The 16406-nt window shown below is 38.4% G+C and overlaps 1 protein-coding gene across 1 annotated transcript in view; it reads left to right on the forward strand.

Moving 5' to 3' along the window:
* The first annotated feature begins 668 nt into the window (after positions 1–668).
* Positions 669–16406, forward strand: part of fasn (fatty acid synthase) — a 38018-nt gene continuing 22280 nt past the window's right edge. The window contains exons 1-10 of the mRNA XM_086140273.1: positions 669–818; positions 8448–8583; positions 11934–12086; positions 12163–12336; positions 13048–13248; positions 13523–13645; positions 13927–14042; positions 14989–15123; positions 15251–15710; positions 16204–16391. Of these exons, the coding sequence (XP_085996399.1) occupies positions 8457–8583; positions 11934–12086; positions 12163–12336; positions 13048–13248; positions 13523–13645; positions 13927–14042; positions 14989–15123; positions 15251–15710; positions 16204–16391 (1677 nt within the window). The 5' untranslated portion in view covers positions 669–818; positions 8448–8456. The remainder of the gene's footprint in view (positions 819–8447; positions 8584–11933; positions 12087–12162; positions 12337–13047; positions 13249–13522; positions 13646–13926; positions 14043–14988; positions 15124–15250; positions 15711–16203; positions 16392–16406) is intronic.

Below are 16406 nucleotides of genomic sequence, written 5' to 3' on the forward strand. Positions count from 1 at the left end.
CGTGGAAAAATATTGAACAGGGATGAAAAGCGAGGCGGTGACAGACGGAGATGTATTTACTGTGTCTAAAAATGTTGTCAGCGGACAGCATGAAGCCAAATACACGGAGCGTCACTTAAAGACAATACACCCCTATTCCGCTGATATGCCGCTTGACTTCTTTCAACGAAAACTTCCCCACTATTGGCAACCAACATTCCGCTTTTTGGAAGAAATACGGATAGAATGAGGCGCATACATACGCATTTTATAGACAAATGATGGTGTATATATAGTTGGGGGCGTGACAGAAAATAATTACGAGGCACTGACTTAAGGCGAACGCAAGCTACCGCGCTTGCATTCCGGTTGCTCCCGTTAAATCCGAACTCGGGCCGAAGGAAGACGGCGCCGGCTCACACCGAACGAAAGACCATGTTTGAACTATTATAACCTCTTGCGAAGCTTTTCCTTTTTTTTGACTGTGTGACTACCGGGTCGTTCGACGAATTACCCCATCACTGGCCGAGTGGGAGAGCCCTGCCTCTTTTCTCATTGGACTGCGCGGCCCGGCCAAGCTGTCAGCCCATTGGGCGTGGCTAGGCACAATGTGTGACATTTAAATTCATCCGAGGAAGAAAAAAAAAAAACCCAGCTCAAGTACGGATGCTGCAGTTAACCTCGTAGTCACACGCAGTCATTCCGTTTACATCGAACGGCACCGTCACCGGGCGGCGAAAGGGGCTGAGAAGGCAAACGCTAAGTGGCATATTTGCTAGCATCTCCTCGAGTGGATCGAGCTGTACACATTCGGGAAGAAGCCGGTGGAAGCAGCGCAGGTACGAAACGCTAATGCTAACCGTTGCTAGCCGGGGCTATGTCGTCACTGAAATGATGCATGTCGCGATGCCTTAAGCTAAACCGTCAAACGCAGTTTAAAGAAATGAATCGGCGTGTGACCTTTTTTTCTTAATTCTTATCGCTGCCTGCGCTCTTCGCTGTACATGGGGCTGTTCTCACTCATTTATGTGTTAAGGTGTTGATTCGGAACTTCCACCGATAAGGTACTGATAACGAGATGCAATAAAAGCACCTGGAAAGCTGCTAACCGGAGCTTGCGCCCCTTCCCATAAACTCACAAACACAAAAGGAATTGGAAAGTTCCTACGAAATGAACACGAATTGTGATTATTTTTTAAATATACACCATAATTGTTAAGGGTATACACTTTGCATACATCTTACACAATTGTATATTTCCAGACATTTTTAATTTTTTTTTTTTTTTTTTTTTTAAGAAAGGTGCCTGTCATGCTACCTCATTTTATGCATGGGGGGGGTTATGCAGGTTTAAAGTGCATTTTGTCATATTTACTGTCTGAAAACTTGTTCCTCTGTACGATTAAATTCTTATTTTGCTGTCCACAGTGAAGCCACATTGGTATCAAAACATGTTACACGTGTATGGAAACGTCTCCGAATTTTTTTTTGAATTATAGAAATAAAGCAATAAAATAAAGCATTCTAATGTTCAGTCATATGGAAATCTATTTTAAGTATGTCTCTCCATTACATGGCATGCCATAACTTGAGAAAAATTAAAATTGTTAAATGAGTGAATGTAAGAAACCACTCCCTTCAAAAAAAAAAGAAATTGAGTCAGACCAAAATCCTTCATATATCCCTGGACATTTTTTTAAATGATGTATAGCATGAATTTGTGCAATGTTTCCCCTCACATGCACCTAGCATAGTTCTTCAGAAATTTACACTGAAATTAAACAGTAGCATATCTAGCAATGTTTAAAAAGATACAAAAAATTTGCATTGCAACATGATGAACAGTAATTGTGATTTGGATTTTTTGAAAATATTCACCACATTAAATTTGCCTAGAAGTGATGGCAATGCAAAACAACTTTAAATCATGTTTTAAAAATGCAAGGTCATACTTTGACTGAGCATCTCACTAGAAATATTTCAGCGATTTTTGTTTCTTGCTATTATGCCAGCTAATATTCCTTGTGAAATGAATGAGCTTGTAAGCTATGAACTGTCGTGCAATTTTCAAATTCTACATTACACCTGAAAATATAATGTATCTTAGTATGGCTAATAACTTGAAAATAGATTGAAATTAATATTCATGTACTTTTTACTTGGTGACCTATAAAATGCTCTAATAGATGATTGATCTCCTAGTAGTTGCTAGAAGTTAGGAGATGCTCTTGTGCCTCCGGTGCATTACAATACCCCAGCATTTTCCTGGACTGAAGTATGCAACATTTGTGGAAGTGTTTTTGAGACAGGCCTTTTCTCGTGAATCCTATTCTTTCATCATATTTCTAGCATTTGTTCTTTATGGCTGTAGGGTCCCCTTTTTGTAATGCTGGTTTCCACTTGTTTCGATTATGGGTGACGTCCGGGATGACATTTGCAAATCGCATGTCTTCTTTAAGGTGATCAAGCCATCGTCTGTTGGGATTAGGCACAGGGCAGTCCTGCCTATTGGCATCTCGTCCCTTCAAAGCACGTGGCAATGTGACTCTATGTGGGCCACATGTATTTTTTGTGTTTAGTGACGTGATCTAACCGTATTAGGCCAAGTGCCCGCCGAATGATGCACGTCTTCATTGCCTTGTATTGTTCATGTATGGTAATTTGTTTTTCAAATGTTTTAAGAATTAGGTTTCTCTCAGTACAATCCAGTATATGTCAATAGTGTCCAAGTTAAAAATAAAAATCTTTGTCAACTAGATGAATTGGTACACAAGTTTAAATTCCCATTTACTTTCCAATCAGTGAAAAAAATTGTCCCAAGTTTCAACTGTATTGCACACTGCAATTGTTCACAGTCTTTGTAAACAGGTTTTTCTACCAATTTAGAAAAATAAGACCCCCATTCTCACGTTAAGACAATTCATTGTAGTTTTTGAATCCTTTTTCATTCACATGTTGTTGGTAATTATCGGCCATTTTAGTTTGTTTTGAGCGGTTTACTTGTTTGTTTCAACATCTTGTGATCTTAAGCGTTATGCATCCAAAAAATTGCCAGGTTTAGAAAGGAAAAAAAAGAAGCTTAACACTATGTTTTATGCTGGCTCTCTTGTCAGTTTCACCATCATCTGGTATGGAGTAAATGAGATGGAAGTGGTTTGTAATTATATAAAATGGTGGCTATGCTGTGTCATGCTGTTGGTTGAGCAGTGGAGTTGTTTGGCTGCTTGGGGGGGGAATGGTAATGAAAAGGCCTGTGTCCAGCATGGCACCCCACAGATCTCTGAGGTTGTTTACCCCTCATGTTCTAATCCCAAAATTCAGGTGCTCAGAGAGTGACTTGGGGATTAAAGAACAGTGGAGAGAGACACAGCAGAGCTACTTGATTTACATCTATTGGGGGAAGAGGGGATGAAATTCCCTCACTGTATGAGGTATGCGTTGTGTGCCACTGGAATTTGGGAGGTGGTAAAGGGGAGAGGAAAAAAAGCGTCTGGCAGCCCACCACCTTCCTCTGCAGCCACATGGCCAACTTTGCTCAGTAAGAGTCCAACTGTACTGGACTTAAGGAACCAATGTCGGCACGCTAAATAGAAAATTCTTTTTCACAATTAAAGTCTGTCATGTCAGTTTCATATTATGGGAATTAACAGAGACCACACAGACGACAGGACTATCCCCACAGTATCATAGAGAAATAATTCACTGCATAATGTTATTGCACATCTTTCAGTAATAAGGCAGTTGATTTCCAGCTACGGTAGTCTGATCCAACCAAAATTTCAAAGACACAAACATAGTTACAGAAAATGTATTTTACATGAAAAATATTAACCCTTGAAATTTTCTTTTTCTTACTATTACTGATTTGGATGTATCAGACTTATATCAGCAAAGATCAATCGTGCGTGTGTGCGTGTGTGCGTGCGTGCGCGCGTGCGTGTGTGCGCGCGCCTTCTTTACCTTTACAGAAGGCAAACCGGACATCTGCCCTTCCAGCAATGGCGGAATCCAAACATGAACTGGTTAGTCCTCCTCGGTAGGAACGAGAGCATCACAAACCCTGCTGGCTGATGATGCATTTTTGTTTGCACGTCAGTGACATGTTGTGTGGTTTTGTTAAATAAGCTAACACTGTCCTGGATGAGATGATAGAGCATAGGACATAAATGGTAATGCAATTTTTTTTAGAATACTCATATTCATGATAATACCCACCCAGGTGTGGAAAATCACATTAGCTGTGCTTATAAATAAAGTTTGCTTAAAGTCTTCCTTTAATATCAAGTTGATAATCTAAATCATGAATGACCTCCTGTGATAATCACATGATTCTTGCAAAGGCTTTATCCTATAACTCACAAATTACTTGTTGATCGTTATCTATTCTTTTAAAAGTAACACATTTTCAGCTCTCCCTTTTTTTTTTTTTTTTTAATAGCAAAATTTACATACATTTATATCTTTATTTCTAAAGTAGATTGCTGATTAATATTGATGAACAAAACCTTGAGATGTCAGAACCAAAGGCAATCATAATCAGCAATGATTATGATTATCAATATATAAGCACTTTTAACACAGAGAATTTCCTAAGAATTGACAAAAATTAAAGATAATTCTCTATGCCAGACAATGATTTGCCCTACTGTAGAAAAAGTATCACTTTTTTTTTGAGAAAGAGTTGTGATTGTTTTACAAACCTATGCAAAGAATTGACCGTGAAAGATTGAATTGTTAACTATAGTTAGGAACACAATACTATATGAAAATATTTTTGACATTTTGGAATGTATAAAAAAATCCACATAGCACTGTCTCAGCTCTTGATCTTTTATCCTTCTGGTGGTTATCTTCAAAGAGATTGCAAAATTTGGTCAGTGTTTGTTTAGTAACAATATTACCAAGTAATATGCTGCAAAAATTAAAACTGGTCTTTATCACGTGAACAGTGGCTCTCTCCTCAATGTGGACCTCGCCTGTAAATTGCTAACAAAGCATGGCTGAGACATGCATTGTTAGAGAGGCTAAGGCTGTTGGCTGGCAAAGCAAGAATGTTGTGGTTTTATTGACGAAAGATGGAAAAGATTTAGATTTACAGGAATTTTGTTTTTATGTTGATAAAGAAATACACTATCAATAAACATTAAAGCAAAAAAGTAATCAAAGCCCATTAAAGTTGGTTTTCAGTTCCACTTTGACTTCATTATGATTATAGGTCTTAAAGAATGTATTAATGAAGGATGAATCACTAAATTCAAGTAGTGTTTTTATATTGTAGTCTGCTGTGTTAGAATCTGATATAATTTACTTGTGAATGGCAAATATTGATTGACGGGCTAATTTTGGCTAATCTGTAATATTTCCAGATGCACATGATGACTTCCATTTTCAGTTGGCATTTCTTTATAGTGTGAATATTGTCAAAAATTAAATAATGATATGTAGGACTTTATAGGCAAGTCAAGGGTTTTAAAAAAAAAAGCAAGTTGCCTCTTATAGGTATCTGACTGAATATTATCATATCAAAATAGCTGAAGTAAAATAACAATCATCCCATGAGTGATATTGAATGTATTTATCTTGGTCTGTCTTTTAATGTTTCTGTTACTGTTTTGTGATTTTCATAGTTAACTACAGTCACATGTGTAAAGGTCTAGGAGGTTGTGAGGTTCCTCATTAGTGACAAAAGAATCCTTCAGTTCCTTTCAAAATAGTAATTTTCATCTGAGCTTTTTATTTCCATAGATTTTGTTCTTCATTTACTGCATTTAGTAGGTCATGCAACTATGATCTAAAATGGCTAATTTTAGGGTGGAGGATGTTGCTAGTATTGTTGTTTTTGGTGTGTTTTTATGATTTGTTTATCTGCATTGATTTTACATTTTCATTTGATTATGATTTTAATTTTCAAATAATTGAGTTATGAATTTTAAAACAATCAAGTCATCGCTTTTGAAGTTAGTATTAATATTGTAACTTTAAAGCATGCATTGGCCGTAATATTCCTAATGGAGAGAAAAAAAACGGAATATGGTTTTCAATAACACACGAAGCAGTTAAATTGCAATTAGAATAGAGTTTGATTATAAAAAGTGAAAGGCATGACACAGCAGTATAGCTTGCATCTGCAGTGAGCTCTGTGTGTTTCTACCCTGGTAGCTTGCCCTTCCTGCTGTAGTGTCTTGGGTGCTGGTTTGCGATCTAGGTCAGGGGAGGCTACATAAGGTCCTGAAGGTGTTCTTCTAATCCAATGCACAGCCTCCTGGAAGCTTAATCTCCTTGCAGAAGCACAAGACACCTGGATGCCTCTCTGCCCAATCATTACAAATCATGCCAAGTCATCGAGCAGTAATGTTCAGCACACGTCATCACTTTTCTTATGTGAAGAAGAGAAATTAATCATCTTGAGTGTTTAGCCTAAACACTCAAGATGCTAAATCAACCGTATCATAGATTTTATTTTTTCAAAGGGTCCACATTGAAATCATTGTAGTTCTTTATGTGAATTAATTTCAAATTCACCGGTGCAACTAGCCAAATTCTAAAATGCAAAACTTTTATTGGAAAGAAATCACCATAAAAATAAAGAAAGATACTAAAAGATGGCTAAAAATTCTCAAGAAATTGGCCAAGAACCACCATGGCATGATATCAAGTCTGGCCAAAAAAAATTAAGTTACCTTTAAATGCCTGATTCTAAACAACTGAGTTTCTTATTCTTATGTTTGTAACATTTATATATATTTACACACATGCTATATTGCACGACATAATTATACTAAGAGGGCACACTAAAACTGATTGCAACTCTGTGGTCAGGTCTCAAGCTGCTAGCTCATTGGTGGACCAAAGCACCTGGCCCTGCTGACACAAAAAGGCTTGGCCTAGAAATGAGGAACAAAGACCAAGACACACACACACAATGAGACATGGATTTGTGCGGTGGTGTAGACGGTCTACATTGTGTGCAGTAATTGTGCGTTCATGCGTGCCAGAGAGACTCATCATGTCCAAAGCTCCCTGTCACTGCTAACACCATTACACATGCTTAAACACTGGAATATCTCACTGTGTCCGTTCATTCATATCTACTGCCATCATTTAGAAATCAAGGTAAGTGATTGTTTTTGCATCAGCTGATCGCACAATATTTTTAAGCAAAAAAGAATGTAGCTATTTTGTTGGAGGACCTTTTGAGTGGCATTCAAAAGAACTGAAAAGTAGTCTTAATTCATCAGCAATGTACAAGGACATTGTTCTACAAAGTCATTTTGTAGAAACAATTAAAACTATCTGAGCTCTGCAAAAGATAAAACAAGTTGTTTGCATAGATTTAAATTTGTTCAACATCATCACCAATCAGGTACCCATTATACGGTGAGATAATGTGGGGGAAAATAAAACTATCGCACAACACTGAAAACATCTGCTTAACTCTGGAAAATCAAATGGCTTACAAAACACTAACGCTGCAGTCCTTAATTACATGCTGAGATTCACAGCTGACAACAGTTTAAGAATGTAGACAAATGTGCCATGACTTTTTTTCAGTCATCCCACATCCTCCTATATGTCCCAACTTTTCTAACCACGTATCAATGAGAATCATATGTGCACATTAAGTTTCAAGCAGAAATACAGGGAACTCTATAAATATATTATTTTAGCACAACCTGAGTGTTCACCGCTACCCCTCAATACTTTTGTTGCTGTTCAGTGTTCTCTTACTACAACCAGAAACATGTACTGTCTTCATCCAAATGTATACTGTCCTTTTCATTGGTATGATCACAGACACCCCATTTATTGGTTTGTTTTATTACTGCCATGTATCATTTTTGGTGCAGTTAAGTATGCATTGTGAGACCCTCTGTGCTGTCTGCCCCCTAATTCAACTTGTATCCTGATGTTGGAGATGATCTGAAAACTGCAGTGTCACACATAGTTACAAAAATACTGTTGCTTTTCAGTACAGCAAAAGGAGATGTGTATGGGTCACACTCATGTCAGTATTTTATTTAGTAATTGATTAATTCAATGAAAGCTTCATTCATATTTTTCTGTATTCTGACAAACTGAATTTGTCACTTTTCTATTTATTAGGATGCATCAGTCATTGTTCCTTTTTTCATTAAATTTCTGGTGAACTAGATGGACACTATTCGCAAATAGAAGCATGCTCGATAATTCGCATGTAGTGCAGGAGAGACAGATCTGGGCACATAAAAAGGACAGGCTTTATGTGTGAACTTCTGATTAAGATAACAGAGACTAATGAACCGTAAAACTATTTTACAGCATTGTTTGCTTACACAAGCCCCTTAGTTAACTTTGTGTTTGTTAAAACAGCCACGTGTTCCCAGTGCTGTGCATTCTGTTCGTATGTTTCACATCTAAGAACTGAGAAGGTAACTTGCTGAACATCATCAGTGTTAAAATGTCTTGTACTCTCCTGTCTCTGCCCTCAGTAAATCAACATGGAAGAAATAGTCATAGCAGGAATATCAGGCCGCTTTCCCGAGTCCAGCAACCTAGAGGAGTTCTGGGAAAACCTCATCAATGGCGTGGACATGGTGACAGAGGATGACCGCAGGTGGACTCCAGGTGAGGAAGCTGAATTAGTTTGTTTGTGGGTTAGGAGTACAACTAATGACTCAATTGTCCTCTATTTATTTATTCATTTATTTTTGGAAGATTTTTTTGTTACTCTATTTGGCGTTCATGCAAATTTTTTAGCTTGTTTCCTTGATCCTGTGGTTTGGTAATACAGTAAAACAAGTTGCAGTGCATTTTATTGCGCTAACACTAGTGGGCATCTGTGGTCTGCAGCTGGGCACTGCAGCCTCTACGGTGTGTTTCTACTTAACATCGCTGGAGAACAGGAAATGAAGGGGGAGAGAGAAATAAGGAATGGTTTCCTCGTGGACTACAGTAGGAGATGTTGCACTTCCTGGTTAGCATTTTGGGATTCTAGTCAGGCAGGGTTCCCTAGAGTGTTCCACTCAAAGGTACACTCCATTACAGTAATATAGTGTCAAATGTCCAGATGCTTACTAGACTGACCAGTATCTGTGCAGAGCTTAAGAAAGAAGAATATTTTTCAAAGAATAATTCTTTCTTTATTTCTTTAAATACATTATTAATCTTTCGCAGGAATTCTGTTTCTGCATTTTTACCCATCATGCATGAGTCATTTGCAGTGGGCAGACCCTTTGGTAGTGTCCAGTGTTTGCTTATCAACACTGGAACAGGGGACTAGGCACTTTGGTTAAGAGACAATGGCTCTTACCTCCTAGGCCTGCCCCTGCAGACCCTTTCTATGCCTCTTTCTAAAATTAGAGACCTGTACTAGTACAGCAGACCAAACACAAAGTTAATTGGCTTAATGATCTCAGGGACCAAAATTGGGCCTTAGGTTGTCATTTCCTCCACTTCAGTACTTGTGTCATTAGTTTGGTGCCCATCAAAATTATTTTAGTATTCGCAACTTACTAATGAAGCCAAGAAAAACACATGATTAATATTTGTTCATTGTCTGTACTGCGTATCCTGCACTTAATCATAGAGGTGCTGTAGCCAATCCCAGCTGTCATTGGCAACCCATTATAACGATCCTATTTTCAAAATATATAGGACATTGTCCTGTGATTCTCTGTTCTCTTTTCCCAGTTCGTCCAGATTCGTCATGTTTTGAAAACCGAATTCAGTCTCAAGTTTCTAAATGCTCCAAGTTTTTTGCCATACATTTAAAGGGAACAATCGGGAATGGAGAGAAGTCTCATCCCCTGTGCTCCCCTTGCAAAAATGTGAATTCTTTATTCAAATTTTGATTGCATTTTAGAAAAAATGGCAGCCACTCTGACCTTATTTGTGCAAAATAGCATACGGTAGCCTCTGCTCAGACAGGGTCCTGAAATTTCTCTATACACTTGAGACTGAAAGTACAGCACAGGAAGTTTAAAAACTTTTTTTTCTATTGCTTTACATGATTTTCATTTATATTGCATTGGCTGCCACATTGATCAGAGAATTCTTGTCAGTTTTATTTCATTGTGTGAATGAGCTTACTTTCTTGTTCTGCTATACAAGTTGTTTCGAAAAGATGGTACGTATCGGAAGTTATTGGTAATGCTGAATTAAACCCGGTTTAACCACTAGGAAATGTTGTGGAAAAAAAGGCATGATGACCTATTATTGGTGTTATCGGTCTCATTGATAAGATGAATCTCACTGATTTGACATGACAGTTGCCCCACTGTGGTTTATTAAGTCAACATGTCAGGCTGGAATGTATGACATTATGATTGGTCTTTACAATTCTGAGACTCAGCTTTTGCTTAGTTGCTCATATTTTTTTTGGCCCTCTGTAAATATCATGGGAAAAAGAAAGTGAATAATAAGCAGGAAAATTGCCCAAACATCTAGAAGTAAGTAAAAATGAGCTTAAATAGGCAAGAGCATTCAAATTTGCCAAACAATAGTAAACAAGACATTTGTAAATATTGAAATTGTGTAGACACTCAACACATCCATGCTGAATAACATGTTCAAGACCTTTACCAAGAGTTCTTTGTCAGATATTTATCTGACATATTTTAAATACCAAGCCCTTGTCATGATATTTTTTCATATTGTAGTTATTATTGAGATTTTATCTATATTTTTATACCATTCTAATCCTTATTTCAGCAATTTAAATGCTTTTTATTGCAGCTTCATTATTCATTCTTTATTATTGCAGCCAACACCTATCCTTTTTGTTTCTCTCTAGTCATTTTTTTTCCCTTGCTTTCTCTGAATAAAAGATGCGTCTCTGAATCACTGGCAGCCTTGTCAAGCTCACACTTGATAAGCTGAAAGGGTTGTTGAAGGTGACTGACACAGCAGAGACCACACACACCAGGCATCATGGGAAAGTAGGGAGACTGAATGGGAAAGCCTCAACGGGTTCATGTGAGGTCTAAGTGAGAAAAGAGACTAAGATCATTATTGGACATTGCTCCTTCAATAAGTTTTTTTTTTTTATAATCAAGGTTAACTAAGCTTTAATGGCTTCAGACTGGTACCCTTGTAGATTTGGCATTAGGTAGACATGTAACAGAATGACAAGCAGTGTTGAAGATGCTGAACACGCTGTTCATGATCCCTTCTTAATTCCATATATCCTACTTCCATGTCAGAAAAGCAAAACTAATGAGCTTGTATTTTTCAATAGAAAATATTGGGCTTTGAGGGAGTTCACTAGGAATCTATATCAGGTGAACATCCAAAAATGCAGGTTATTGCTGCCCCATTTTGGTTGGTCTCTATTCAAGCAGTGGCCTTTGAACAACTGCGACTCTGTCCAGTAGCCCAATGTCTGTGAATCTCACTGCATCTGTTATTTACAGTACTTTTTCCCAGCTGACAGAAAACCTGACCTCTTTCTTTTACCAGAAGGGGTTGGAAGAACTTGTCTTCATGTAGATTGCTGCATCTCCGTATCCGGGATTCATTTGGATCAATTTTTGGTTCAACCTGCCTCGAATACTTTCATCATGATGTTGCTTCTTTGTAAATACCAATTTTAAACAAGTATTTGTATCACCTTGCAAACAAACCAAGGTTTTCTTCCTGAGTCACCTGTGAGCTTATATTTTGGCGGCTAAAAAGAAGTAGCTTATGTAATGTTCTGCATGACAGGAGTAAAGGCTACTCAGCTCAATGTGTGATAGTCATGTTGTGAAGGTGGAAGTTATCACATGCACACTTGTTTAAAAAAGTGAGCTCTTTTGTATCATTTCTAGTATTATGTCAGGGCAAATTTTCTAGAATTGTGATTTTTTTTTGATATCACATTTTTTGTCTCTGAGGCTCATCATAAATACCAAAAGATATTGATAAATATGTCAAAGATTAAAACCTCATTTGGAATGATTGTTTCTGAGCCTCTCCTCCCACTCTCTATACTGCAGGCCTATATGGTCTTCCAAAAAGGAACGGTAAGCTGAAGGACATCAGCCACTTTGATGCAGCCTTCTTCGGGGTCCATCCAAAACAGGCCGACACCATGGACCCCCAGCTGCGCCTCATGCTCGAGATCAGCTATGAGGCCATTGTAGACGGAGGTGAGTAGCAGCATCACACCACTACGGTAGAGTGTCACCTTGTTATTGTTATTAAAACAATGCTGTTGTGATGCAGGACTGAACCCAACTGCTCTGCGTAGCAGCAAGACAGGGGTCTTCATCGGGGTCAGTGGCTCAGAGGCTGGCGAGGCATTCAGCAGAGACTCAGAGAAGCTGCTGGGCTACAGCATGACTGGCTGCCAGCGCGCCATGCTGGCCAACAGAATTTCTTACTTTTTTGACTTTAACGGTACTCCACACTCTACTTCATTCTTTTATGTTAATTTAATGATCCTTCATAGCAGTGCTGAAACATACGAATAGTTAGCCAGGAGATTAAGCTATTAGTATATTCAAACCTTTTCATACTGATATGGGAAAGCATTATGAGACTGAGAAGAACACACATTTTTAAACATTTCCTTCCTGTTTGACCTCTATATTGGGCTGTCCAGAATGCATTTATAGAACTGTTAAGCTATGCTATTCTCCATGAACACATGAACACAACCCTTTTAACTAGAGTAAGTCTAAGTGTTCAGCAAATAAATGATTCCTTAGGAGAAAGTTTAAAGATCCCATGTATATAGCCTGTGCTTGTCATGAATCAGAACATTATGAAAGGCATTTTCAAATCATAGCATGTACTAGCATGTAGGATTTTATTCTTGCTCACTATCACACGGCCACACCTAAATGTAGTGAAGATACATGTACTCTATGAAGCATCATCAGCCATATATGATATCATTATGCAACTCTATTTTTCCATACAATTCAGTTTGTAAAATTACAGCACTGTGGATAATGTGACCGAAGACTCAGTGTGATGTCAGTTAAGAGAATGCCTTCTCCAGTCACTTGACACTTTTGTGGTTGCAAAAAGTTTGAAAATTGCATTGAGATGATTGTGCAGCAGACTGAACCCTTTTAAAAATTGTCATTGGGTCTTCTTGTCCAGGCCCCAGCACTGCCATTGACACCGCCTGCTCCTCCAGCTTGTTGGCCTTGGAAAACGCCTTCCATTCAATTCGGCTGGGCCAATGTGATGCCGCCCTGGTGGGGGGAGTCAACCTGCTGCTGAAGCCAAATACCTCTGTTCAGTTCATGAAGCTGGGGATGCTTAGTCCTGAGGGGACCTGCAAGTCCTTTGACTCCTCAGGTAAAACAAAGATACATACATGAGTGACACATATGTAAACAAAAAATCTAAATGGGTCTGTGGCTCTAAAACTTCATAGTAGATTCATTGTTGTTTTTTATATCAGTGTTATTAAGATCTCATTTTTATTGTTGCTGTCTGCTACAATCATGCCTTCATATATATATATATATATAATTTTTTTTTGGATGCTGTATTTTGTTTGTTTTTTTATTTACTATTTTGTTATTTTTGTTAATTCTATTATGATGCCAATGTCTTTTATTCGACTCAGGAAACGGATACTGTCGCTCTGAAGCAGCAGTGGCGGTGCTACTAACTAAACAGTCCGTGGCTAAAAGGATCTATGCCACAGTGGTCAATGCTGGCAACAACACAGATGGATACAAAGAGCAGGGTGAGGGGGAATATTGCCATACACGTCCAGCTGAGATTGAGCAGATGATCCACTGTGATGACCCCTAATTGGGAAGAGGCTTAAAGATAATTACAATTTTTGATGCCATTGTGAAAAATCATAGTCATGGCATCTTTTGATTATAGCCTGTCCTGTTAACTTTGGAAGGGTCATTGAAGTATGAGTACCAGGGCAATTAATGAGTTTGGGTGTTTGTTTTCCCCAGTGCTGACTGACACACTTCTCTTTCACTGTCTGTGTTCCCCAATCCTTTCTCTTAGGTGTAACATTTCCATCAGGTGATATGCAAAGGATGCTGGTTCAATCTCTGTACAAGGAGGTGAACATTCGTCCAGAGGAGGTGGAGTATGTGGAAGCTCATGGTACAGGGACAAAGGTCAGTGCACCAAATAGTGTGTCACATTCTTTCTTTTGTATTGACAAATAATTTTTTTTCTGATTCCCTTGTGACTGCGGGGAGATTCCAGTCTGTTAAGTGCTCTAGTAGAGAGTGGGCACTAGTTTAGGTTGATTGGGGTTCATTATGTTAATGGCCATGTAATTGGGCAACAAATGGGTTCAATAGGGTTGCGTTATTGTAGGTGTCATTCTGTTTATCTTCAGTTGTTAAGAAGCAAAGGTAAGAATTAAGGCTGTTCATCTGAGTGGGATTTTGAATAGATACATCCCTTACGGTAACTCTTAAAGTATATACTGGAATCTCCCAATAGTGTCTTCAAACTGAAGAAGCCCCTTGGATAAGTGATGAAATGGCGTCAAGAATCTAATAAAGTCCAGATGCAATGACAAGCTTTGTTAACAATATTCCATCTAGATAGTGATTGCAGCACTTTCCAATTTAAAGTTTTTTTTTTTTGGTTTTTTTTTTCAAATTTGTTCTATTGCACCAGGATTATATTTAAGTTAGGATAGATATGCATATTTTGTATTGTACTTTTCTGTTTTGTTTGTTTGTTTGTTTCTGATTTCTACATGGTCAGGTTGTTTAGGCCAGCTCACTCTTTCATGTTGTTTCTGTTTTCTCAGTTATTTATAGATTTTTATTTTATTTTTTTTATTGCAATTTTTTTTTTACTTCCCAGCATCTTTGCATATCCATTTTGAATCAGTTGTGCATGTTGCTACTGTATTTATCTCCTTGGGAAAATTAGTTTCTGTAAAAATCTATCAAATGTATTCAACAGCCTCTTAGCATCATACCCTCTGTGTATCGATAATCCACCCCCATTGAAGTATTTTTGTAAACTGGAAAGAAATAGTAATACCCCCTTCATAAGCACATCCAGATGTCTCATTTCAGTTTCTCTGCTCTCCAACTGCAGGTTGGCGACCCTCAAGAAGTGAATGGCATTGTCAGTGTGTTCTGCCAATCGACCCGCAAGCCACTGCTTATAGGTTCTACTAAGTCAAACATGGGCCACCCAGAACCAGCCTCAGGTCTAGCTGCCATGGCAAAGGTGAGGGGCTGTAATCAAGTAATGTGCTGCTCAAATGAGAGAAGCTCATCTGTAAACAAAGGGTAGTATTTCATTCAAGCTGCTAAAATTGAGCTGTTCATCTCTTATAATGTAATCCTTTATGTAGGTGTTGCTCTCTCTGGAGAAAGGAACCTGGGCTCCCAACCTGCACTTCAACAATCCTAACCCAGATATTCCTGCCCTCACTGACGGACGGGTGCAAGTTGTTGATCGACCCACTCCAATACAAGGTGGAATCATAGGCATAAATTCCTTTGGGTTCGGAGGTTCAAATGTTCATGTGATCCTTCGTCCAGCTGAGAGAAGCTGCCCGAAAGCACCCGATACGTCTTCCCTACCCAGGCTGCTTCAGGCCTGTGGCCGTACGGAGGCCGCAGTGACCGAATTATTCAAAAAAGCGAAGGAACACAGTGATGATAACTTGTTTTCATTGCTAAACGAGGTGTCTGGAGCTCCCACTGCTGGCATGCCCTTCAGAGGGTACACTCTGGTTGGCTCTCAAACCGACATCGAAGAGGTGCAGCCGGTGCAGGCCAACCCAAGGCCGCTTTGGTACGTCTGCTCTGGTGAGTCAAATTAATCAATAAATTAATTCCCTGAAGTAAATTGAAAATGAAACCAGTGTCAACTTTTGATTATGGTTTTTGAGGACAATTGAATGTTTGGTGCCGCTTGATTTATTTATTTATAAATACTTTTTGTTTATTATCAGTGAAAAATTAAAAACCACAACCTTTCTTCTTTTCAATGAGTTCATCCATACTTTTAGCTTTGATACTCTAAGATACAGATATAAGGTTTTCACATTTTACTAATTTCTGTAAATTATAATAAAAATTATATCATTCATATAAGCAAAAATCTGTACTGCTAAATCCAGGTATGCTCGTGCTTTCAAAATACTAAAAGAGGTCTAAACGATGTTGGTGTATATGACCTTTCTTTTTTGCCCTCCTTCTTAAAACCCTTTTGTGTAATTGACTGATATTTTTGTCTTGGAAACTATTTGGTCGAAGTTTTTTTTTTTTTTTCATATATTCACCGGCAATACCCTCTCAGGTATGGGATCACAGTGGGAAGGAATGGGCCGCAGTCTGATGCAGTTGCCAGACTTCAGAGATTCCATCCTGAGATCAGACTCAGCCCTGAAGGAAACTGGTTTGGTTGTGTCTAGCCTGCTCATGGAGGCAGACAGCACGACATTCGAAGACACCGTTCACGCCTTTGTTGCACTTGCAGCCATTCAGGTACAGTCAAGATGG

Source organism: Fistularia commersonii, chromosome 33 (genome assembly GCF_037954325.1).
Source record: "Fistularia commersonii isolate RoL2024-O1a breed Wild chromosome 33, RoL_Fcom_v1.0, whole genome shotgun sequence".
NCBI classification, from domain to species: Eukaryota; Metazoa; Chordata; class Actinopteri; order Syngnathiformes; family Fistulariidae; genus Fistularia; species Fistularia commersonii.